This window comes from Physeter macrocephalus, chromosome 5 (assembly GCF_002837175.3).
Source record: "Physeter macrocephalus isolate SW-GA chromosome 5, ASM283717v5, whole genome shotgun sequence".
Lineage (NCBI taxonomy): Eukaryota > Metazoa > Chordata > Mammalia > Artiodactyla > Physeteridae > Physeter > Physeter macrocephalus.
This window is the reverse complement of record NC_041218.1, coordinates 22,756,985-22,782,918: the sequence shown is the minus strand read 5'-3', so window position 1 is coordinate 22,782,918 and position 25,934 is coordinate 22,756,985. Positions and strand designations below refer to the sequence as shown.

Below are 25,934 nucleotides of genomic sequence, written 5' to 3'. Positions count from 1 at the left end.
GGACAGGGGCTAGGAGCGTTACCAGGGAAACAGCCGTTGGATTTGTGGCGCCCGTTCAGGTGAGGGGAGAAAGCTGAGCAGCAAAAATTCAGACCAGGTTCTGAACCCGCAGTAAAAAGTAATAACTATAAGAAGCTGAATTTCTATATATTAATATAACTCTAGCTTCCTTAGGGCGCTTATGGACACATTTTTAAGCAGATTTTATTAAGCAGGGGGGCCAAGTGTAGGATACAGAGTACTTGGTGATGGGTCCAGACACCATCAGCAATGACAAAGCATTTCTTATACCTCTGTGTTAAAAAAAAAAAAAAAAAAAAAAATTAAGTGTTCTGACCCGATGTAAATTCTAAAATATCCGTGTAACGAGGGTGCAGCAGTAACAAGAAAAACCAAATTGTTTTGTTAAAGTTGTTAGTGGTTTTTGAGGGTTTTCTTTTTTTAAAAAAACACTCTACTTTTCCTGCATATTCTTTGGAAGAATTTCTAATCCTGAGGAAAAGGTTCATCAGGGAGTTCAGATTGCTTTTATCTAACAAATACAAACGCTCACAATGTGCCGCTGAGCCGCGCGGGGATGTGAAAAGAAAATCTTCCCTGGTTACCGCCTGGAGGAGCTCAGCCCGGGGGAGGCCGGTAGGTTCACTAGAAGGGCAGGTGAGGTGGGGCGCAGTGAGCCCCGAGGAGTCGCGGCGGGCCCAGCCCTGGATCCCCGCGAGCTTCCTGGAGGAGGCGACGAAGGCCTAAAGAAGACCGGCATGGTCCAGGATGCGTGCGCAGGGTCTGGAGACTTGCTAGTGGGGATGCAAAGTGTGGCTCTAATAAAAACATCACGCCGTGTCATAATTAGCTAATGGATTGTTATATCTTGTACGTCCCAGTGACCAAAATTTTTTCCTAAAATGCTGCTTAGGTCCAATAGAAGAAAATGAAGTTTCCTTGTGGTATTGCATGTTAATGAAAATCTGCAGGTATGCTGTGCTCTTAAAGATCTAACCAATTTTTTTGAAGTGGAGTTTTTATACTTTTTAGATTGCCTTAGCAGCAATGGTGTTTTGCTCTAGTTTTAGATATAGAGATGAACTAACTTGAAAATTGTGCAAATGTAGTCAAAATTAGAATACAAGTTTCCTCCCCAACCCATGGCTGACTCTTTCATAAGAAGAAATTGTGCATGTTTGATGTATTTCACAACAGGTACATCTATGTTTTCCCTCTTAATGTAATCTGTGAATTACTGTGCATTTATTCAAGGCTTAAAAAGGAACACGACTACTACCTAAATTAGATGTATTGTTGGCATTATGCATTAGTTTGCTAGGGTTCCCATAGCAAAATACCACAGACTGGGTGGCTTAAACAACAGAAATTAATTTTTTCACAGTTGTAGAGGTTGGAAATCTGAGATCAATGTGCCAGCAGGATTGGTTTCTCCTGAGCCTTGTGTCCTTTGGCTTGCAGATAGCCCCTTTCTCTCTATGTCCTCACATGGCCTTTTTTTCCTGTGCTTGCACATCCCTTATGTCTCTTCCTTTTCTCATAAGAACACCAGTCATTTTGGATTAGGGCCCCAACCTTATGACTTCATTTAACCTTAATTACCTCTTTAAAGTCCCTATCTCCAATTATAGCCAAATTGGGGCTTGGGGCTTCAACATAGGCATTTTGGGGAACACAATTCAGTCAATAATACATTAGAACTGTGTATGTTAATTTACAATGATATTATATATATCAAAGAGACTGAAAAAATGAATGGATACCTCAGAGACTTAGATTTTAAAGACATTAAAGTACTTCCCTGGTGGTCCCTGGTGGTCTGTGCTTCCAATGCAGGGGGCATGGGTTCGATCCCTGGTTGGGCAAGTTCTGCATGCCATGTGGTAGAGCCAAAAAAAAAAAAGACATTAAAATACTGTACTTAAAGGAAATACCGTGTATACGAGTTTCAGGACAAAAAAAAAAGATTATGGCAGAATGCACCATATTGAGATATGGGGCATATACCTTAAACTTTCATAGAAGTGATTTAGACAAATCTTCCAAAAACTTAGTAATCCAAGAAATGTTTGTCAGTTCCTGTCATAGTTACTGAAGAATAGGTCATAATAGGTTGCCAAGGAAGTTGTCATACACATGGAGTGAAGTACTTCCCAGTCTTCTTCATCCCTTTGAGCATGTTTTATTTTCAAAGCAAGAAGCCATCATGGGAGACCTGTTTTCTTTATTTTGGGAGGTGGATCCTCCCCCCATACCTATAAGTTTTACCATTCCAAATCAAGATTATGAATGCCAGAAGGATGACTCTTGTGGGACAATAGGGAACTTCCTGCTTTGGTATTTTGTCATTATATTGGCCCTGATGTTCTTCTCTCGGGCTTCTGTCTGGGTAGGATATCCTTTTTCATTTTAAATAATATATTTACTGTATACCAGGGGATTTTCCATAAAATAAATTTATTTTACATTGGTGAAACTACTTTTTAAAAGTTTGTCTTCTAGTTTTAAAAATAATGCAGTATCATTCTAGAGAACCCAAGAATATAGAAAAGGATGAAGAAGAAAATTTAAACTACTGTAATCCTATTTCCTAGAGATAACCACAGTTAACAGTTTGGAGTATGTTCTAGTTTTTTTCTTTTTCTGTATCACAGTATATCTCTCTTCATCTGTCTATCTTTGATCTTAGATGGTTGGCATTATATTTTATATATTTTTATAACCTGCTTTTTTAAACTTAATATTATATTGTAATCATTCCTCAAATTATATTTACATAGCAGCACTCTTAACGACTGCATAATTTTGTCTTATGGTTGCACCATAACAAATCTGCAATTTTGAGATATTTAGGTTGTTCTCAGTTTGTCCAAATGCTAAGTAATACTGGGATAAACTTCCCTACTGGTTAATGACCTCCAAATTCCTTTTTTTTTTTTTTTATTTTTTTTTTCCAAATTCCTTTTGTAGCTGTGTGATTCTAATCAAAGATACAGAAGTTGTCATATTTATAGGATACATGTTGTAGGACTTTGGGTTTTTAGAATGAGGCATTACATTCTCCACATAGAAAAAGATACGGAACTAAACTAAACAGAGCTAAAGTCACCACTCTAGACCACCTACTAGCAGAAAAAATGCCATCCTAAGGAGTGAGATAGCCCACTTAATCAGGGCTGTGATGCTCCCACATATTATGAGTAACTGAGCTCTTATAAATCGCTGATGTGAAATCCTTGCTGACCATTATTACCAGGCTGATGATTAATAAAACCACCACCATTTAGCATTACAGCCAGAACCCTAGGCTGGCAATGGGCAGCTAGGCTGAATGCTGTATCAGCTGTAGATGGAGAGGAGGAGGCTTGTTATGTCTATGCCAGCTGGATTCCATTGTAATAATCAATGACTCTTCCCCTCATCACCTCCTCCCCCTAAAAAGAAGTTTCATCTACAGTCTAAATGCTTAAGATAGATACTTTGCCAAAAGAATATTTAGAATAGTGATAGCTTATACATGTCTTAGACCCCCTAGCTAAGTACATTGAATTTGTCTAGCCTGGCAAGAAAAGCTACTTTAGAAAATTACAAAAAATTGAAATTTATTCTTGGCAATTTCATCATGAAGACCCCTTGAGAGGTCTAAGTTCTTTCTCTGCTCCCTTGCTTGCATCAGCTTTTGGAGTCATAGAGCCCTGAGCTTCAAGGACCTCAAGAGAGCTTATGGTCCAGCCTCCTGCTTGGAGGCAAGTAAGATATCAGTATCCATCCTTTGTTTTTTTATTGATAAAGCCCAAAGAAATTAAGTGACTTGTCCAATGTCACATGAGTGGTTATGACAGAGAGGAGAATAGACCCAGGTTTCCTGCCATATCATTTGTTTGTTTCATAGCATAGTTGAAATGTTGAATTATATCTATTCAGTGCTGATTAAAACCTTAATTATCTTAAGAGGTTTTGTCTTTCACTTTGTACTCTTATGGCAGCTATAATCCACTCAACTGCTTCTTCTAAAGGGTCCCAGATTTGAAATCTGAGAACCACATGAGAGCTAGTCAAAAAGGATGGAATTTTTCCTTCACTTTGAACTTCATTTTCTCTGCTAAATTATGAACATTTATTTACAAACCTTGAAGTAATGGTAAAAGCGTGATGGAAATGTGGTGGTAATTATCCTCAAACATGAAGCACACTGATTTCCTCTGGATTTGCCGCTATCTAAGATGCATGTACCCTTTTGCTCTCAGAGATTATATATACTATATTTAGTTTATATATATTTTTAGTGTTTATTCAGACAGCTAGTGCTGGAATTTTTCCAAACAAAACCAGTCCAGGCTCCTCTTTTTGCATATGTGGAAACTGAGCTTAGGAGGTGTTAAGTGGCTTGGTAAAATTACAGTGGAAGAAAGGCAGAGCCATAGCCCAGATCTCACCAGTGTCCTACCCTACACTTCAGGGCAGGCACTTCTGCTGTTTTCACTCAACTGAGTCACACACAAAGACACTTAATAAAATGCTTTTGGTAACCACAGTTCATATGATTCCACTTAGCTTGATGTAAAATCTTTCTTTTGATTTTGTGATTATATTTTGATTTGACATCAAGTCAAATATGGAAGCTTTCCATGAAAAAGATATAAACCTAATAAGTGTTTTAAAACACTTTCCCCCCTGAATTACAAAAGTACCCATTATAGAAAATGTGGACATTATAGGAAAGTAGAAAAAATGAAATAAAAACCACTTCAGATTATATAGAAATAATCAACTACTATTAACTTTTTAAGGTTCATAAACTTCTAATCTTTTAATAATCATCTCTATACATTTTAAATTTAAAATAAGGCCACCCAAAAACATTTTTTAAAAAAAGGTATCTTAAAAGAGGATTTCACTGAAAGCTTTCAGAGACTGATTTCAGTAACCCAAAAAGCAAAGAGGTACCTCGTTAGAGAAACTTGCCTACCATTGTGGAGATCAGGTATTAAGAAAGGAATGGACCAAAGATCTTAGATTGCAGTTATGAATAACCAAATGTGGTACTTTTCAACCCAGAGGCAGTATGACTTTCTACATAAATTCATTTTTTCCCTAATTGTAGACAATTTGAAGAATTAGAAGGAAAAAAAAATCAGTTTCAACACTCAAAGCCACTATTGCTAACACTTGCGTACATCCCTTAGTCTTTTTTCTTTTCATATTTTTAGCTAACTTGTGATCATACGGCATATACAAATTTGCATCTTGATTTTTAACTTAATATTATAACATTTATTTCCTCATGTTAGAACATACTTTTATTATAATTTTTACAACTATATATTGTATGATTATATGATTACATCATAATTTATTTAACTATTGCCTCCTTTTTAAAAAATTAATTAATCTATTTATTTTTGGCTGCATTGGGTCTTCGTTGCTGCGTGCAGGCTTTCTCTAGTTGCGGTGAGCGGGGGTTACTCTTTGTTGCGGTGCGCGGGCTTCTTATTGCAGTGGCTTTTCTTGTTGTGGAGCACAGGCTCTAGGCACGAGAGCTTCAGTAGTTGTGGCTTGGGGGCCCTAGGGCACAGGCTCAGTAGTTGTGGGACGTAGGCTTTGTTGCTCCACAGCATGTGGGATCTTCCCAGACCAGGGATCGAACCCTTGTCCCCTACACTGGCAGGCGGATTCTTAACCACTGCGCCACCTGGGAAGTGCGAGCCTACTTTTGAATTTTGTATTTATATTACCCTAATTACATTGGGATAAATATTTCTGTACTTAAAACTTTCTCTCTTTTGGAGTTTATTTCCTGGTGATAGATTCCCAGAATTATTATGTGCCAAAAGTGTTATGAGTATTTCTAAAGTACTTGATACATTTTGAAAGAGTTGCTTTGTATGTGTGTCTTTTAGCAAAACCATTTTCAGCATCAAAAAGTGGGACACGTGAAAAATGGGGCAAATATATTTATGGAGTATTGGGGCAGAATATTTGAAATGGAACTATTCAAAGAAATCAATTTCTTCTAGTTGCCATATTCACAGGTAATATATTATGGTTGCATTCTGGAGGAAAGTTTCTGAAGAATTTAGGAGATATAGGTCTATGAATTCATATAAAGATCTTAAAGAATTATCATAACATGACCTGATAAAATGTCCTTTAAAAAGTAATTTAAAACTGGGACTTCCCTGGTGGTCCAGTGGTTAAGACTCTGCACTTCCACTGCAGAGGGCGAGGGTTTGATCCCTGGTCAGGGAGCTAAGATCCCACAAGCTGCACATCATGGCCAAAAAAAAAAAAAAAGTAATTTAAAACTAATCCTAGTACTATCATATCTGTTTTTAAATGACATTTAAACAATATTTCTCTATAAAATCAGTGAGCACAAGAAAACTTTGTAACTAATAGCTTCTCATCAGTATTATTTTCTCTCAATCTTTGTTCCATTTTGCTGGGTTCAAAACATTTTGGTAGATCCTGCTATCAAAGTATGGTCTTCTTAATGGGCAGCAGAAGTAGGATCACAATAATAGGAACTCAGTAAGTATTTATTGAACTGCACTGTTTAAAATTAGACATTGTCAAAGGGCCCAAGGCAATAGTGTTTCTTAACAAGTAAATATGAGGGAAAAACAACCAACTGAGATCACTATTACTAATCGATATTTCTGAAACAGATGTCTGAGAAGAAAAAGAATGAAGACAATGGGACAAGCACTTCACTAAGTAAAGGTGAGAGCCAGTGCATATTTGATATTGGACTATGATGAGAGAAATATGTGTTGTGTGTGGAAAGCAAACAACAGAGGTAAATAGCCAAGAGCGTTATAGAGCCTCCCCAGACCTGTGGTGGCCCACTGGTGAACACCTTGCTTTGGTGCAGAAGGACTGCTTAGCTACTTCAGCAAAGCTGCTAGAGGCTATAAATTACTGGTAGGTAGAGCTCAAGCTGTCTTTTCATTCCTCAGCATTCTCCCGTCACACAGCTTGCCTTTCACACACATTTATTGCTAATGTTACCACAGGACTATGAGCTATATATGACATCTTTTTCAATGACCTATAAATAGTGGTGTGCTGATAAATGTCTAACAACTGGCTCTCCAAAAATGTGTGTATATATCATTAAAAAATTTTTACTAATATAAAGGAGGTATATCAGACAATTTACAAATAATAAAACATATAATACACTTTATGGTAAATTCCATATAGACCACTGATTCTCACAAAATACTTTCTTTGATTATAGCCTTAGCCAACCTATAGCTGCAATAGATGAACGAGTGTAGTTCTAATATGAATGTTATTGATACTTTAAGTTAAGGAGTAAGATGAAAGAAACAGAAAGACGTATGTTGGAACTTAACTTGGTTATTGATGTGTATGACATCTTTGTTGAGCTGGATAATAGTTTTAGAATACTCTGGAAGAATATTTCCTCATTTTCTTGTGCTATTCACAATATAGCGGCTATAGGCATGACACCTTTAAATGTAATCTATGTCAGTAACATGTTCTCCATTACTTTAAGTCTAGACAATCAACAAAACCATAAATGAAGACCTGATTCTTAGTGCTTGTTGATTTTTATCCCACCAAAACTAATTTCAGGTTACCAACATGATGTCACTGAACATAGGAGTTAGGAAGAGATGCACAGTAGCACATCATTGCATAGTATTCTGATATCCAGAGACAACAGACATAAATAGTAGCTTCAAGAGCAAACCTCACAATAAAATCTAGTAAAATAATTTAGGAAGTGATGAGTTTTGAGTATTTATTATATTTATTTGAAACAAATTGATTTAGTGGTAAGTTTATACAATTTAATTTTTACTAATAGCTGTGTTTAACAGCCATCTTGCAAAATTCCTGAAAGTTTATCAGTTCTTGTGAACTGGCTGGTGTGAGCCACCTCCAGCACACCAGTGTATAAAGAGAAGATCCTTTTTAGTTTTCTGCTACCCAAATCACATTCATATACACGTTTGCATCTTTAAGCCATCAAGGCAAAGGTAAAAAGGTCCTTCTCTGGAAAAGTTTGGAGACCTTTCCCTTGATATTATATCAAGGGTCCATGAAACTTCAAAAGTAATATGTCAAGCATCTATCTGACCCTTTTGGTTTTTAGGAGTTTTGGTATGGTACTGGAAAATGAAGTCAGCTGCCAACACTTGCAAATGAGTGGGGAAAAGTGATGGCTTGGCAAATGGCAGCAAAGAGTGACCCCATGCCATAGGCTTCCTTTTTAGGTAAGATGAGATTATAGTAACCAGCAATGTGCCTAACTTGTTGATTTGTTTCACTGTTGTTAGCAAGCAAAGATACTTCCTATAAGCTGCAAAACAAAGATGGTGCCTGGGATTCTTTGCAAATGATGACAAAACCAAAGCAGAACCAACTTACTCTTGTAACTGACTCAGAAGTGGCTTTGGTCAATGCATATCTTGAACAAAGACGAGCGAGGCACCATTCTGAATTCAGCTGGGTGAATCAGACCCAACCTGACAGTGATCCTACTGAGTGTGAGAGTGAAGTATCTAACTCGGGAGCCTCCTCTTGGAAGGAGAGTGAAAGTGAACACCACCAATCACCAGCCAGTATTAAGAAGAGAAAAATAGCTCAGAGGCAAAGGAATATGGGAGGTTGCCAGATCAGGGAAAGGCCCTGCCTCCACTGCAAAGCCATGAGAACCAATGAATGGCTGACCCGCCATTTCCTTCAAAACGCTTCAGTAACAACCTCAATGAAGGGAGATATTCAAGAAGGAAATTCTGGACCTGGTAGTAGCATAAAATTCAGTAAATTTTGAATTTTATCCAGTCCTTACCTTACTTGAAGCCAAATGAAAGAGATGAATAAAACACAAAAAGTCACCAGAGCTCTAGGTGAGGAGGCTTTTACGATAAAGTCTCTCTACTAACAACAAAAACATTCTTGGAATGCAAGAGATAAAATCTCAGATAATTCTTTGTCCAAAAACAGGCCAGTGAATTTGTTTATGGCAACATTGGAGCATCAAAGATCTGCATCCACAGTGATTTTTTATTCAGAAGAGCACAAGACAGATACTTTATGCCTTGAGTGTATGTATTTTGTTTATATCTGTAATACAAATAAGGAACCTCTTTGAAAATATATTTATGTTTAGAAACTATTTAAATTTATTCCTATGTTTTTATTATCTGATTGACTGAATGAATTAGGTAATGTTGGTTGGAATAGAATTGGCTCATATTCTCCAGATCCATATTTACAGGTGGCTCTACCTGAGCTGTAATTTATTTAATTATTTATTTATTTATTGTCCACGAGGCTTGTGGGATCTTAGGTCCCCCATCAGGGATTGAACCCAGGCCCTCGGCAGTGAGAGCGTGGAGTCCTAACCACTGGACCGCCAGGGAATTCCCTACCTGAGCTGTATTGATGTACATGTGTCAGCTTGGGGCTGGTGAGGAGGAGCTGGAATGAGACCGGATTCCTAGAGTAGACCAGAAGGACAGATGGGCCATGGGCTGTCCGTGGTTATTGTCCAAAGGGCATGACAAGTATTAAAAAACAAATTATTCTGACATGTGTTAAAATGATAAGGAAGGGCTTCCCTGGTGGCGCAGTGGTTGAGAGTCTGCTGGCCGATGCAGGGGACACGGGTTCGTGCCCCGGTCCGGGAAGATCCCACATGCCGCGGAGCGGCTAGGCCCGTGAGCCATGGCCGCTGAGCCTGCGTGTCCGGAGCCTGTGCTCCGCAACGGGAGAGGCCACAACAGTGAGAGGCCCACGTACCGCAAAAAAAAAAAAAAAAAAAAAAAAGATAAGGAAGACTTTATTCAAGACTATTTGTAATAGGGGTCCAGTCTATTGCAACTGGGGAGAGAAATCAAGCTCAACTCCAAATACAGCAAGTTCAAGTGGGTATTTATAACCAAGGAGCAGGGTAAGGTGTCAGTGGATGGAAAATTACTAAGAGGAGCCATCAAGGGTAGGGGGATTTCTGCTAAATTGATCTGGCATGATTCTTGCTAAAGGCAGACCAAGGACTTATACAGCAAAGGTAGAGGATGAGGAACTTGATCAGATGTCAAGGGTGCTCAGATATCAAGGGTGGGGGACTGTCACTAAACTTACTTAGCCGAATTCTTGCTAAAACTGGACTGGGCAGCCAAAGACAGGATGGGTGCCAAGGTTGAGATCTGGATAAGAGGGCTCAGAGGAGCCTAACTCAAATTTGTCAAAGAAAGAGTCTTTATTGAAAGTTAGCCGCAATCCAGACATAGTTGGGGCTGAGTTTTCCAGTTAGGCGGGGACCCCAGTGGTGGGGAATTCAAGCAGGCCTAGTAGATGGGTGGCTATTCTGGAGGATGGCAGAACCCCAAGTGGGATATAAAACAAGGCCCAGATCCCAGAGAAGAGGGCTGACAAGGACAAGATAAGCAGCAGGGGCTCTGCGCTGGAGTTCAAAGAAGGGTTTAAGTGTTAGGGATGGATTTGGATACTACATTGATAAAGACTGCAGCTTAATACTAAGAACTGAGCCTTTTATGGGGTATTAGGAGAGATACAACAGAGCTATGACTGTGGGCTTGGGAGTTACTCCTGATAATTTCAAGTTCCTTAACTAACGGCAACAAAGAGACCCGGAAGGCAATATGGAAGCCCCAGCCATTGGAACTAGGCCACTAGAATCCAGGACATGGGGTGACATTTCTGAGCTTATTTGTGGAGACTGTCTTATTCAGATTTCCTCAGGATTGGAGTAGGTCTGAGGCTGCAAGTGAAAAGAGGACAACTTCAAGTTTCGACTCAAGCATCAACTTTTTCCACAAAGGCTTCCTTTACTTCTTGATTTTACCCTCCTCCACTTTGTCCCCTCAGGCCACTGTGCCCTTCCTTATGCTCCAATGTACCTTGAAAAGTTCTCTATCTCAGCACCCTTAACATTTTAATATATCTCTACCCTTAAAGATAGAGTCCATGACTTATCTGTATCTCTGTGACCCAGCACAGGGCCAGACAACATGGCAGATAAATAATGCAGTTGAATCAATATGCAGAGGGTTTCATGAATGCAAAAGGGAGGAGCTGAGGAAAGCAGAGGCAGAGAAAGCGGGGCAGGGGCCAATATCTAAAATTTAGTGAATGATTCTGATATTTCTAACTTTACATGATCAAGATGCTTGTTATCTTGTTTATTTAAATAGCACCAAAACAAAACCCAAATACCAAAAACCAAAAAAACAAACTCAAAATATAGTAGTAAGTTGCAGGGGCAGGATTTAGACCCAAGTCATCTGACTTCAGAGTTTGGGCTCTTAATTACTGTGATCTTAGCCATTATTCTCTGAAGATGGAAAAATCCTGATTTCAAGGTAAGTCAGTTGCCACCTCCCACACAGCCGTAAGTGATATCCAAGCTGATATAATCTCATCAGGAAGAGGAGGACAATGACTGTATTCTAGGTAACAGAGTATGATGGGTCCATGCCCAAAATGTGTTGCTAGTGGATCTAAAATATAAGCAATGAACTATTATCCAAAAAGTCATGTATGTCAAAGACTACTACTTTTCATGGTCTCATCTATGTGGCTAGCACAGGTCAGAGTTGGGGGGTGGGAGATAGCTGTCCACTGGAAGAAGGAATCATGGATGAGTTAAACCAGGGGCTATAAATATGAAGGGATTAATCAGGGTAATTTGTAAGTACATCGAAAAACAGACCAAACACAGCTGGGAGGACAGCCAAAGCCAAGGAGAGAAATACACTGAATCAGAGGAATAAGGCAAGGGCATTGTAGGATGAGGAGCAAAAGCATGGCCAGGCTCATTGGAAATGAATTAATGAGCGAGGTACAGAACACGTGAAGTGGGAGATAGTTCGTGAAACTAGGGCTGCAAACATTAGTTGTGGCTTGGTGTTCATTGTATTCAGAACCTGTGTGAGCTGTCAGGGTGGGGCCCCTGGGCTTCATAACAGTCCCTTCTTCAGTCTGTCCTTGCTGAATGGGATAAACCTGGCCACCTGTGGTTTTTATGGTAGAAGGTTGTAACCTGTTTGGGTAGCTTGCTTGTGGGGAGGCATGGAATTCTTGGGCTTGCTTCCTATCTGTGGTCCATCCATGCAACTAAATGGTCAGAACTGACCTGTGTAGCAATGTCCACCTACATCAAGCATCACAACTCTTGTCAGGAGCTGTGAGGGAGGGAACTATGGGATGCAGGGAAGTTTTGTTTTTTTTTTTAAACAATATATTCTTTTCTTTTTAAAATTTATTTATTTATTTTTGGCTGTGTTGGGCCTTCATTGCTGTGCGGGCTTTGTCTAGTTGCGGCGAGCAGGGGCTACTCTGTGTTGCGGTGCGCGGGTGTCTCATTGCGGTGGCTTCTCTTGTCGCAGAGCACGGGCTCTAGGCACGCGGGCTTCAGTAGTTGTGGCGTATGGGCTCAGTAGTTGTGGCTCACGGGCTCTAGAGTGCAGGCTCAGTAATTGTGGCACACGGGCTTAGTTGCTCCACGGCATGTGGGATCTTCCTTGACCAGGGCTCGAACCTGTGTCCCCTGCGTTGGCAGGTATATTCTTAACCACTGGACCACCAGGGAAGCGCAGGGAAGGTTTTAACTGAGATGGATGTGGCAAAAAATGAGAGTATACACATAGGAGGTGTTTGGAGAGGGGTTGGGGAATAAGGGAACTGGAAACTATAGCTACACGGTAGTCTCAAACTCTGAACCTCTGCCCTCCAAGATTGGGTGGTGTGGTTTTGGTGGGAGGAGAAGCAAGCCAGTAGCAATAACAGCAACAATAATAATACTGATAATAGATGACATTTAGAGAGTGCTTGCTACATGCCTGGCACTTTATAAGTAAGCATTTTATAAGGATTAATTTACCCTTCACAAGCTTGCATCCAATTTTATGGATGATGAAACTGAGGCTCAGGGAAATTAAATGATATACCCAAGCTCATAGAGCTGGTGAGTGTTGGGGAGTTGGGTCTTGGGTTTTGTCTGATCACAAAGATTTTGTCTTTACTGTGATGATAACACATTATCCATGTTCTTAATGAACAGTGATTAGATAAGAACTTGAGAGACCAGACACCAAATACCAAACCGAGTCCAGAGACTAGAGAAGGACTGCTCATGGAAAATGGAGCCAAGGGTCAGAAGCTAAGCAGAGATGGGAGCAGTTAAGTAAAGCAGGGGAGGGCTGACGCTGTTCAGTGGAGAGGCCTTATAGCATCATCTTGCCTCATTTGCAGTGAGTAAGGCTGGACAACTATCAGTAGATCAGGCAGAAACTCAGGGCGGGCTTTTGAAAAAAGAAGGGAAATGGAAACTTAGCTGAAAGGGTTGGTGAAGGTAAGAATGAGCTTTGTACTGAATGTTGAGGAATAGGAGGCAGTAGTGACTAGAGCAGTGAGGTTGATGGCCAAAGATTTGAGAGAATTGGGGGAGGACACCATCAAGAAAACCACATAGCTACAGCTCCTTCCACTGTTACTGACCCTCCTGCCTAGGGCCCCCAAAAGGGTTCTCCTGCCTGGTGTCATTGGAGCCAACAGAATGAGACTGAGTTTGGTTCAAAAGGAAAGGAGAGCTTTATTCTTTGATCAAAGAATGGGGAAGTGTGATCTCTCGCTCTAGAGTCCACACTCTTCCCAACAGGCTCTGGGCAGGGCTGCTGTATAGGGATCTTGTCAGCAGGGAGGGAGGCAGAGATCTTGCGGGGCGGGTCTGCTCAAGGCTCCAGATTGCAGTGCTGGGCGCAGCGTCTCTGCACACGGCCTGCTGCCACTCCCGCTGCCATCTTGAATTGCAGTGTCGTGCGCAGAGCTTTTGCACACGGCCTACCGAGCTGAGGCGTCCGAGCGGCCATTTTGCAGTAGCAGCTCTGGGCTGCAGTACCGGGTGCGAGGCTTCTGTGCGCAGTACTCCATGAGCAACTGAATCTAGGCGAAGCACAAAGGAAAAGAAAAAAAAAAGGTTAGACTTTATTACCCAGATTCTATTTTTATTTCCTGGGAATTTTTAATGGGCTTTTTGGTGACACCACCGCCATCCCTTTCTCTCACAAAAGAATACTATCTCCCAACAGATTCCAGGATAGTGTTTTCAAAACAGCGACCCATTAATAGATTGTGCAATTAAGTGGGTAGTGACTAGCATTTAGTAACGAATAGAAAATGACAGTGTCGCACATAATAAAGGTAAGTATTGTTTTTGTTTTAGTGTGTACTGAGTTGCAATCAATGCAAAATGTGTTTCTTACTACGGTAGGATAGAAAATAGGAGCCACCGCTCTGGAGGAGTTTTCTCTGTCGATTTTCTGTATTCGCCAGCTATTCCACTAGGTTAGTGAAGGCAGGTGTCACTCTATGCATTCGTGATTGTTGTATGCTAGTAATTAGTAAATCGTCACTCAAACACTAAAGGATGGACCAACCGTCTAGATTAGCGAAAAGCTGGAATTAAATTATACAACTTTAAAAGAACTTTAGATTTATTATTTTCAAATAGAGTAAGTGAAAGCAAGCTAACCAACTGTTGCCTGGTACACAGGGGTGGGTTTTGCCTTGGTGAATAAACAAGAGTAATTTGTAATTGACATTTCAAAGAAGCTTTAGAAACAGGCCAGCCTTTGTTTAAATCATAATTACCCTGTTTGTATGTAAAAGATACTTCTAAAGCTTTTCAAAACAACTGGTTCTTTTAAGTAGATAATTATTCCCTTTCCAATCTTGTTTACACTATTCAGAACTGCAGTGAATTCTTTTTTTTTTTCCACAGATAGTACAAAGGTTAACTTCAGCCAGCCCTTCCTCAAATTATCACAAATTCCCAATTAGTGAATTCTAAACAGGGTTTCCCTGTAACAATATACCAAAGACTTGTATGATGTGTTCTTTATTGCTTTGAATAACATCTGACAAGTTTCCAAGTTCCAGGCCACCTGGATATTCTCTATCTGTCAGGAACATATGGTCACAGAGGTGCATTGGAGGGTAAGAGGAAATACAGATCAGGCACAAACATGCAGGGGTAGTGAAGGAGACAAAAGGGAGAAAATGTCCCTCCTCTTTTTTTTAGTATCTAATACCAACTGAAGTGTACATTTATAGGCACTTTTTACTGTAAAGAAGAGTTGCACTTTAAATTTCACAAAGCTACAGATGGAAATAGAAAACCGAACTTTTTTGTATGAGACTGGAAGTTATTAGAGAGGCCCAGAGAAGCTGGCAAAAAAAAGACATATTCCAAAAAAAAATTATACTTGTCCTTTTTTGCATAACATTTCTCACTGCAGATTTCCACTCAGTGAACAAAAGGAAGTGCATGAAATACTTAAAAACAAAAACAAAAATGTTATAATCCCAGACAGTACTGTTTTCTAGTTCTTACTTTTATCTTCTGAGCTTGGCCTCTTTCACGGGCAGACCCTCAAGCTGCCTGATTACAGGGGCCTGTTGTCTATAATTGTCTTTGTTTATTAGGGCCCTCTGTCACTATGAAGTTTCATGTGTTCAAAATCTTGATTTAGCAGTGAGAACATCAGGCAGCGAGCCAACTCTGCTACTAATTAGTGTAAACCAAGAGAGGGAAGCAGGGAGATAAAAACCAGGTCCCAATGGAAGGGTCTGCAGCCAGGGTTAGTAAAAGTGACGTGGCAGGTCAGAGAGTTGAATGAGACAAAAGCGCTTGGAGAAATGCAACTTAGGGCCAGAGTCTTTTTGTCTCTTTTCTTTGATTGCACCCCTTCAGATGCAGCAAGCGTCTGTGGTAGCCTCCATCAATTGTTTTCCTTCTGTTCCAGCAGCTCCCCATTTTTTTCCACTGTTCTCTTTCCCTTATAGGACTTAGGTCCCAGTTGGTCTAAGTCAACCAGGGTGGTGCCATTCCCCTTGTCAGTGAGTGGTTCATGCATGGGCATGTGATCTAATTCTGGAAAGGGAAGTTTGCTGGTGGGGGCATTCAGAGAAAAGTCTCTTCAGTCTTTAAAAAGACCTGCACTGGGACGAAATTGTCCCTTTTCGTTTGGCGGGTGATGTTGATGACTTCAACTGTGACAGGTACCTGTGTCCATAAGGACATTAGTCTAAACATACCAAAGTGAAAATATGGAAAAGTCTAGGTCCTGAGCTGCTAAATTAAATTCTGGAATCATCCTACTTTTGGACTTTCTGTTAGGCAAGAAAATTTCCCTTATTAAGCATTTTAAGTTGGCTTTTCCTTTACTTGCAGCCGTTATGGAGTCTTAATCATCTTTTATCCTCTATAATTTCTAGAGCAGCTCCTTTTGCCTATTATAAGGTGCTCAGACGTTAAATAAATACTAAGTAAGTACATGTACTCCTTTGATGGAGCCTGTGGTGGTGTTGGTGAGAGCTGTTAATAGCTGAGAAAATGTCTTTATAAATGTCGTGGACTTTTTGGGTTGACTGCCTCATCCCTTTTCTAGGAGCCTCTTTTTTCCCTGATTCTCATGCATGTTACAGTGTGATCCTGCCTGTTTCCATCCCTTCACCCTGTCCAGGCATGGATTTCAGTAGGACTTTCTTCCAATCAAAGTTCCTTTCTGAGAATTTGGAATTGGGACCAGGAAAGAGATCAGTCTTCTTAGGTGACTGGACTTAGAGCAGAGCAGGTTTTCACATTTCCCTACGTATAGATTGGAAACCAGGGAAAGCAAGTTGTAACAAGAACAAAAGAATGAAGCAGAGAAGGGCAGAGAGATGCAATGGAAAATTCTGATGGTTTTCAAGTCCCTGGTTCCAGTTAATTCCTAAGGCCAATCTGTTTACCCTCTCATAGGCATCATGACACTTCACTCGCTGGCTCTTATAATAAGTTCCCCTTTTTGCTTATGCTAACTCAAGTGAATTTCTATTACTGGAAACCAAAAGAATCCTTAAAACAGTGGTGTGCTGGTAAATGTTTAACAATCGGCTGTGATTGTTAAAAGCCCTGATTTTGTAGCACTTGCTGATTTCTGTGATATAAATACTCCCACTGTTGCTTATTTCATGTTGACAAAGTGACGTCACTGAACGTGGAGTTGGGAAGAAATGAGCACAGTGGCTCTGGTGAGCCGGTCTGTGACAGCTCCAGCACTGCCTAAAGAATACAACACACAGCATGCTTTTCAGAAAATCTGTGTTAAATGGGAGGTTCAAGGATATACACTGATGGCTGCTAAGCTGGGAATTCCGGTATTAAAATCTTTTAATTAATTTTAAATGTGCAGAGTCTTGGGACTCAGGGAATAGAGGAAGTAGGATTAAGTTCTTAAATATTGAAAAAAAAACTTTAAAAAGTATTGTAGTGATTTGGGTGTATTGGGACTAGGTGGGAGGTAGGGAGCTTGGACTGAGGAAGGGAAAGAGGCTGGGAGTGTAGCTGGAAAGATGGGGAAGAAGGTGGACTGTGTGAGGGCAAGGTCCAGGCCTTGACAAAAAGGAGAATATCACCTTCTGCAGGTGAAGACAGGCATTCTAGGGGTGAGAAGCCAAGGCTACCTGGTACCCCAGGCCACCACACCAACAAAGGACTAAATTAGGTCATTTGGCTATCACCTGTAAAATCTCCTGACCTGCTTTGCTTTTGTCTGAAGTTCCTTTAAAGAGGGAAAAGCCTTTTATTACACAATTAAAAATAAGATAAGAAGGTATAAAATGTATATGCAGGGTTGGAGTACTACATTTATTGTGAATGAGGTCAAATAATCAGTAAGTCTGGCATCATATCCTTCCCTCCTTTTGAAGAGGGGAAGTTGGGAGGGGTGGAGAAAGATGGTATCAGGACTTTAAGAAGCCCCTTCCAAGCCTAGCCACCTTCCCACACTTGATTCCTCTGCCTGAAACACCAGTCACCAAATCTTCAAATGTTGGACTCTTCAAATGTTGAACCACTCCTCAATTTTAAGACCAATCTCAAAGATCACCCCTCTAACATTTTCTGTGGATCTCCCAGGAAAGTTGGGTTCCCACAGTTGAGACCCCTGTTATAGCCCATCATATCTTGCTATCATGAACCCCCAATCTTTCCTCTCATAGGTTTGATGTTCAAAAACTGGATTTTTGGACATTATGCATTGACACTCCTAAACCCCAGAACTTGGATTTTTGTACTTGAGCTCATGAATGAACATTTCAAATGACTGCATTGTTTAGTTTCAATGGCATCAATATCTTTGTTCACTGGTGTTTGTACATCTATTTGAATAGTTAGTCCTTGACATTTATACATGGAAAAATGAATGTGTCGATGTTAGTGATAAGAAGAATAGATTTTATAGATTTAGTTCACTTGAGACAAAGCTGGAAATCATTAGACATGCTGGAAGGGGTGCATTTTAGCATCAGTTACATATTTGGACTTAAGCTTGTTGACTCTGCTCATTTGTAGAAAAAAAATCAAAATTAAAGAACACATATAAAATGCTGGAAAATATATTCCTGAAGAATATATCTGAAAGGTGATGTGAACTAATTCCTTATATAAAAATTAATTCCAGATGGAACAAAATTGAAAGATAAAACAAGGAAACCATAAAAGTACTAGAAAAACACACTAGTAAAAAGTATCCTAATCTCAAGTAGGGAAGACTTTTCCAAGCACAGTACAAATAAAATCCAGAAGCCTGGGCACTAGTGGAAGAGTGTATACTGTTACAGCCTTCAAGAGAAGGATTTAGCAATTCAAATCCAAAAACTTACAGATATGAACCTCTCACCTACTATTCTACTTTTAGGAATTTATTCTAAGGAGATCATCATGGATATACACAAAGATTTACCTAGTATTGTTTCAAATGATGAAAAATTAGAAAAATCCTAGTGTCTTCTAATTGTCAACTGGTTAAATCAAACAGAACAAATCCATACCAACCAAAGATAAGGCGAACATTGGGACTTCCCTGGTGGTCCATTGGTTAAGACTCTACGTTTCCAATGCAGGGGGCGAGGGTTTGATCCCTGGTCGGGGAACTAAGATCCCACATGCCATGTGGTGTAGCCAAAAAAAAAAAAATTAATATACACTATTCAACAACTTGCCTTTTTTGCTTATAAATATATTTTGACATCATTCCATGTAAGTTCATAAAGACCTATATCATATCTTTTTAATGGTTGCATAGTATTCCATTGTATAGCTTTATCATAATTTGTTGAATGAGTTTCTTATCGATAAGCATTTATTGGTAACCTAAGTATATGTACTGACATGGAAAGGTGTCCAAATTATATATATATAGAATGTATATATATTTCTTTTCCTTTCCAGCTCTAAAAATGTATGACTGTGTGTAGATCCACTTTTAATTTAGAGTTGCATGGTTTGGCTCTTAATTATAAGGTATATTATAATTATACTTTTAATGTATACATGTTAATTGCATCTCTCCATCTACCGTAAATTGTAAGCTCTTTGGATTGAGGGATTATCTTCACTTCTGTGTTTTCCAAAACGCCTATATAAACGTTTGGCACTCATTTGGGAAACAATTTGGCAGATCCTAAAAAAGTTAAACATAAGAGTTACCCTCTGCCCCAGCAATCCACTCTTTTACTTACTTAATTCATTAAATTTAAATTTTGAATATGATTCAAAATTTCTATGTCTCTTTTACATCAATTATAGTGTTTTTCTTTTTACCTTTAGGCCCCCTTTGCCCAAGTAATAATTTTTTTTTAGCAAATCAGGAGGTTTTTTATTCTTCGAAAAAAAGTTTCTTGACATTTAAAAAAAAATCTTGATGAAGATCTTGAAAGGAAATTTCTAATTGCAAGTAATGTCAGTGTCACCTTTTTAAAATTTTTGATTCTGTAAACTGTATATACAAATGAAGCAACCACTAAATTCCACAGCTTTAAAAATTACATACCTATTACCATCGTTTGACAGTTTCATTGAGAGAGTATAGATAAGAGCTTAGCCAAAAAATTAAAAACACATCTTTTTGGATTTGGATTTTCTCAGGGGAAATAGCCCACAACACTGCATCTTCTGTTTGAGCATATATGGCATCTCCCCTGAGCCTGGTCTTCTCCATATATGATAGGAATAAGTGTGGAAAAGTAAATGTAGCAAGTATTTGTTTTAGTGAAACCTTTAGAACCTAAGTCTGAGGCTAGATTGGACACTAAGCCTAGGGACTTATAAAGGCCAAGCCTGCGCTCTGAGGTTTCAACCCTTGATATTCTCTATGAGTTGAGAAAAATAATGATCTCGCCTTTGTGGTTGTGCGCAAATTTATGTGTTTTTTTCTCTCTTTTTTTTTTTTGCGGTACGCGGGCCTCGCACTGTTGTGGCCTCTCCCGTTGCGGAGCACAGTTTCCAGACGCGCAGGCTCAGCAGCCATGGCTCACGGGCCCAGCCGCTCCGTGGCATGTGGAATCTTCCCGAACCGGGGCACAAACCTGTGTCCCCTGCATCGGCAGGCGGACTCTCAACCACTGCGCCACCAGGGAAGCCCGTTTTTTTTCTCATTTTTTAATTGAAGTATAGTTGATTTACAATATTGTGTTTGTTTCATATGTACAGCATAGTGATTCAGTATTTTTGCAGATTATACTCCATTATAAGTTATTACAACATAAAGGGTATAATTGCCTGTATTATACAGTATATCCTTGTTGCTTACTAAATATATTTTTAAGTTAAAAAGTAATTTGGACAGTGTGTATAGTCTGTCTAAAATTTTGTAAAAGAAAAAAAATAAGCTGACTAATATATACACGGAAAAAAAAATTTCTGATAAGATGTATATACCCAACTGGTAATAATCATCAGAGATACAGATTGGGATAGGGCAGGGGGCAACATGAGAGGTAGTCATAGTTTTGCTATAATTTTTAGCAATATTTGAATGTTTTTACTATGAGAATATTATTTTAGAAGCAGAAAAATATGTAAAAAGTATACAAAGGTAGTATAGGAGTGTTCCTTATAATATGCTTTGAAATAGTGAAAAATTGGATGTCATATACAAGGGATTGGTTAAATAAATTATAATATATCCATATCATGGAATATAATTTAGCTCTCCCCCAAATATAGTATCATCTCACACTTACAAAAGTAACCAATAATAACAGTATGTTTTTATATAGCTCAAACTGTTAATTATCTCTACGGATACCTTAACTTTATGAGTTATTTTTGTAATGTTTCAGTTCTTAATGAGCAACATGAATTATTTTTGCAATTGGAATAAAGGACTATTATTTAATGCATATTGAAATTAGGAATTTTATAATATATTTTAGCTCTTAAGAATTAACTACCCCACCCTGTTATATCAGATAAATCTATTGTTTAACTTTTATGCATTAGACTTTTGTATACATTTCTAGGAATGTATAATGTATTTTAGTTGAAGACTGTTTAGAGATCACTTTTTTTCTCTAGATCAGTGCTATCCAATAGAAATTTAATGCAAGCCACGTGTGTCATTTAAAATTATCTAATAACTACATTTAAAAAGTAAAAGGAAACAGGTGCAATTAATTTTAATAATATAATTTATTAACCCAGTATATCTAAAATACTATCATTTTGACGTGTAATGAATATAAAAATTATTAATGACATGTTTTACATTCTAATTTTCATACTAAGTCTTTGAAATCTGGTGTGTATTTTTATGCTTGCAGTATATCTCAATTTGGATGCTAAATTTTCAACAGTTAAAATGTCCTACCAAAACATTACATTGTTTTTAAAGGAAGAATATTTTACACTGCTTCAATTTTTAAATTTGAGTTAAAATTAATTAAAAATTAAAAAAATTCAATTCCCCAGTCACACTAGTCATATTTCAAGTGGTCAATAGCCACGTGTAGCTGGTGGCTACATTCTTGAAACAGTGCAGATATAGAACATTTCCATCACTGCAGAAAGTTCTATTGGACAGTGCTAGTCTAGACATTGAGCTCTTGACTGATAAAATCTTATTCATCTTTGGAGTCCTACAACTTAACAGTACCTGTCACATAGTAGGTATTCCATAAATGAGGGATCCATTCATGGAACCTGAGCTGGGGTGATCATAAATGGGAACCTGATGCAGACAGAGAAGGATGAGAAGACAGATCTCCACAATATGGTGTTGGGTGGTGGTTATCTTCCAGCTGAGGAAGGACAAATAGTTATTGTACTGGAGGTTTTTTGAGCTTGGTGTTGCAAACAGCAAATGATCTATGAATTCTATTTGTTCTTCCCAACTGACTTAATAGAAACAAGAATTTGTGTAATGGACTTTTAGACCTAAGCAAGCACAAAGGCTGTCTTTGGAAGAAGGCCAGGGCCCAGTGTAAACTGGGTCCCACTGGATTAACACGGTGATTGTCTGCTGGTGGCAGGTGAGGGCAGCAGAGAACCACCAGGGTGGTGAGCTTTGAGGAGCCCTGAAGTATGGGTAGGTGGGAAAATGAAGTATTAAGGTGAACCCAAATCAGGAACTCACAGACCAAAAGGAAAGCCAAGGCTACAAAGCACAGTATCAGGAAGGATGCCAAACCCAGTTGGGACCAAGGTATAAGGAAAGATGCCAGGACCTGTGGTTTCCCATCCCACCTTAGAGGGAGGTTTGGTCTCTTCTTTCTTTCTTTTTATGCAAATTATAAGCAAATTGAAGAAAAATAAAGTTACTGTTAACCACACAGAAGTATATAGCCAAATCACTTGTTTAAATTTTTGGTGTATTTCCTTCCTATATAGTCATTATTTTGAATGCATGTTTTGTTTTGTAAGTGGATTCTAAAAAAAAAACCACCTTAATATTCTGTAAACATCTTTCCATGTCTTTACATATTCTTAGTATTCTTATACATCATTTAAAAAATTTATTTATTTATTTATTTATTTATTTATGGCTGTGTTGGGTCTACATTGCTGTGGGCGGGCTTTCTTTAGTTGCAGCAAGCAGGGGCTACTCTTTGTTGCTGTGCGTGGGCTTCTCATTGCAGTGGCTTCTCTTGTCATGGACCATGGGCTCTAGGCGCGTGGGCTTCAGTAGTTGTGGCACGTGGGCTTAGTTGTGGCGCATGGCCTCAGTAGTTGTGGCTCGTGGGCTCTAGAGCACAGGCTCAGTAGCTGTGGTGCACGGGCTTAGTTGCTCCTCAGCATGTAGGATCTTCCCGGACCAGGGCTTGAACCTGTGTCCCCTGCATTGGCAGGTGGATTCTTAACCACTGCGCCACCAGGAAAGTCCCAAGAGCACTTTTCTAAAGACAGCTATCATCTTTCTCTTTCTGAATTACAGATTCCCCAGGGATAGGTTGATAAAGAGGTGTTTGGTCTAAAATGGTCTTTTCCTAGAACTGAGTGGAAATACTTTGGATGACTGGACAGCCAAGAGTGTTGGAGCAGTGACCCAGGATCTGAGGATGCCTGCTCTACCCCTGATCACTCTTGAGGATTTGTGTAAGTCACTTCCCCTTTTGGGGCCTCATTTCCTCATCTGCAAAGCAAGGGGTCTTCAATGGTTTCTTTCCATCTGGAGATTTCTCAATGAGTCTCAAAAACAGATTTTATTGCGGTTGATGGATAGGTTCATGATGTGGATTGTGGTGATGGTTTCATGGGTGTATACATGTGTCAAAGCTTTTCAAATGGCATATTTTAAGTATATGCAGTTTATCGTATGTCATGTATATCTCGATAATAGCTATCTAAAAAAACTTATTTTATCCAGCTTTCAGAATGATGAGGTGGTAGAAAGGATGATACTCTATTCTGATAAGCATCTGTTTATATTGTCAGTAGCAGAGAGAAACAACAGTGATTTCTGGAGTTTTCCCTACAGCTTCCTACTAAGGCTTGTGCTTTTTCCTCCTCCAGCTTCTTCTATTCATTAAAAAAAATTACTGATTTCATCCATTCCAGGAAATGTTCATTTTGTTCATCTCAGGCATCATCCTTGAGTCCTCAGTCCTTTTTGGAATGCCCGAGGTTCAGGAGCAGGGGTCTAAGCTTCAGTTGGATCCCCAATGTGGCTCTAGGCTCATCCCCACTATCTTTTTCAGGAAGAGAAGAGAGCTGTCATGTCCCTAACACAGTGAACTCAACTCATTGGGTAGTAACTCTCAGCAAAAATTCCTCTTTGAAAGCATATTGTAAGGGAGATAAAACAAATTCTTACAGTGGAACTTCACACACTGTGACAACTGGGTGAGGAAATGCTCAGAGGCTGCTGTGGAGGTGGCTGTCTGCCCCTCCTTTCCCACCCACTGGTATATACCCTTTTCCTGACTTCTCCTATGCCCAGTCAGGCACCAGTAACTCTCCAGGGACTCTGATCCTGCCACTGAAATGCCTCTTGGAGCCCTTCTCATGCATTCCCTCAGCCACCACCCAGCCCAGATGCATCGTTTAAAAATCTGGATTTCTCCAGGAAGCTCCTTGCTTGGCTTCCTGCTTAAAGCGTCTCTGCCCTGCAGCCATCGTGCATGATTCACCATTCTCAAGACTGCAGTCCCTTACGAGCTCAGAAACCTTCCGAGGCTCTACATTTGCCCCTTTCATCAGGTGTAAAGTCTTCTGCTTGAACTGAGAGGCCCTCTTTCACCTTTTCGTATCTTCTTTTCATATTCTACCATCTCCACCATGCCCAGGGTCAGGTCTGCCCAAGTGAGGCAGATTTCCTCCCAACTCTATCGTGTACCATTTTCCCCCAGTTCTCTACCTTTCTCATGTTTCCAAACCACCAGAAATCCATAATCTCCTCAGCGAATCCTATCTGCCCATCTTTTCCAAGAAGCTTTTACTGATTCTGCAAGTACCTTAAGTTCTTTCTTTCTTTTTTCTAAAAAATTAATTTATTTTAGGCTGTGTTGGGTCTTTGTTGCTGTGCGCAGGCCCTCTTCAGAAGTATGTTAATTTCAATTCATATGAGTACTGTCTACTTGATAGGTGCTTATCTCAGACATGAGGATGAATTATGATCTCTGCCTCTTGGTTTCTTTCTTCTCCCCAACACCCAAGAGAATGAAAAAACCAGAAACACCCTTAAAGTAGGTACTTGAAAATTCTAACCCAGGGATTGAGAGTGTGTGCAGGTAAAGAATTTGACACACTGAGTGAAACGGAGCAGGACTCTTTGGTCTTTGTCCCCCAGGTCCTCTGCCTGCCTTTTATCTGTGGAAAAACTTTAGCCAAAAAATAAGTTTAATCAGAGAAGTGAGAACATGCAGAAACAAAGGAAAATAGTCAAAGGAGACCAAATAATAGTAGTTTAGTCATTAAGCATAGTCAAGGAACTTTAGTTCTTTCTCAAGGGTATAGATAATATCCTGAGCCCTATCCTGTGAGCTGTCTTATAGATTCTGAAACCCCACCAGGTGGAAGAAGTTAACTACGTGATGACCAGGCTGTAGCCATGACATAAGCTGCCACGATTCCAAGAATTGGCCTCAAGGAAATGGGAACAAACAGACCCTGGAACTGAAGACTAAGTGTACTTGAAACAATCAAGATGACACTGGTCAGACCACCTCATGACCAATTTCAAGATGACGGTCAGAGCTGACTGTGCTGTTTCTGCATGCAGCCCCCTCCCTCCGCCTATAAAAGCTCTTGCCCCCTGATTGTTGGAATAGGCCTTTGGACAGATGTCTGCCCTTCCCCCCAATACCCCAACAGTTGTAGGCATCCAAAATAAAGCAAACTTTCCTTTCCACAAAGCTGGCCTCTTATTGGCTTTTGAGCAGTGAGCAGCTGGACCCCACTTTCGGTTACAAGAGGACAGATGAAAATTTCCTTGTGTCTGTTGGTTGATACTTGCTAGGCTGAATATAATGTGTGTGAAGACTAAAATATAATGAAATATGAATCCTAGAAATAGAATGGTGTATCTTCTCCTTTTGCAATGAAGAACAAAGTCAGATCAATGTAGATGTATGTTTATAGACAAGGAAAGGTTGCCTTGTTTAAAAAAACC

At 39.5% G+C, this 25,934-nt stretch overlaps 1 protein-coding gene across 8 annotated transcripts; it reads left to right on the top strand.

The window, feature by feature from the left end:
* Positions 1 to 25,792, top strand: SSMEM1 (serine rich single-pass membrane protein 1). Of its 8 annotated transcripts, none has more exons than XM_028489750.2 (7): positions 1 to 59; positions 914 to 971; positions 6,669 to 6,723; positions 8,313 to 8,885; positions 8,983 to 9,083; positions 23,259 to 23,419; positions 25,336 to 25,792. In XM_028489750.2, exons 3-4 carry the CDS (start codon positions 6,669 to 6,671, stop codon positions 8,807 to 8,809), a joined length of 552 nt encoding a protein of 183 aa, XP_028345551.1. In that variant the 5' UTR covers positions 1 to 59; positions 914 to 971; the 3' UTR covers positions 8,810 to 8,885; positions 8,983 to 9,083; positions 23,259 to 23,419; positions 25,336 to 25,792. The 8 variants fall into 8 exon arrangements, with proteins under 8 accessions (XP_028345551.1, XP_054940810.1, XP_028345550.1 ...); XM_055084835.1 differs by adding an exon at positions 6,466 to 6,531 and having other exon boundaries at positions 8,313 to 9,083; XM_028489749.2 differs by having other exon boundaries at positions 8,313 to 9,083.
* The last annotated feature ends 142 nt before the right edge of the window (positions 25,793 to 25,934 follow it).

Excerpts from the sequence above, each read along its gene's own strand:
- SSMEM1 (XM_028489750.2), top strand. The coding sequence starts at position 6,669 with ATGTCTGAGAAGAAAAAGAATGAAGACAATGGGACAAGCACTTCACTA. Across the intron at positions 6,724-8,312 it reads AAGCACTTCACTAAGTAAAG|CAAGCAAAGATACTTCCTAT; the intron begins GTGAGAGCCAGT and ends CACTGTTGTTAG.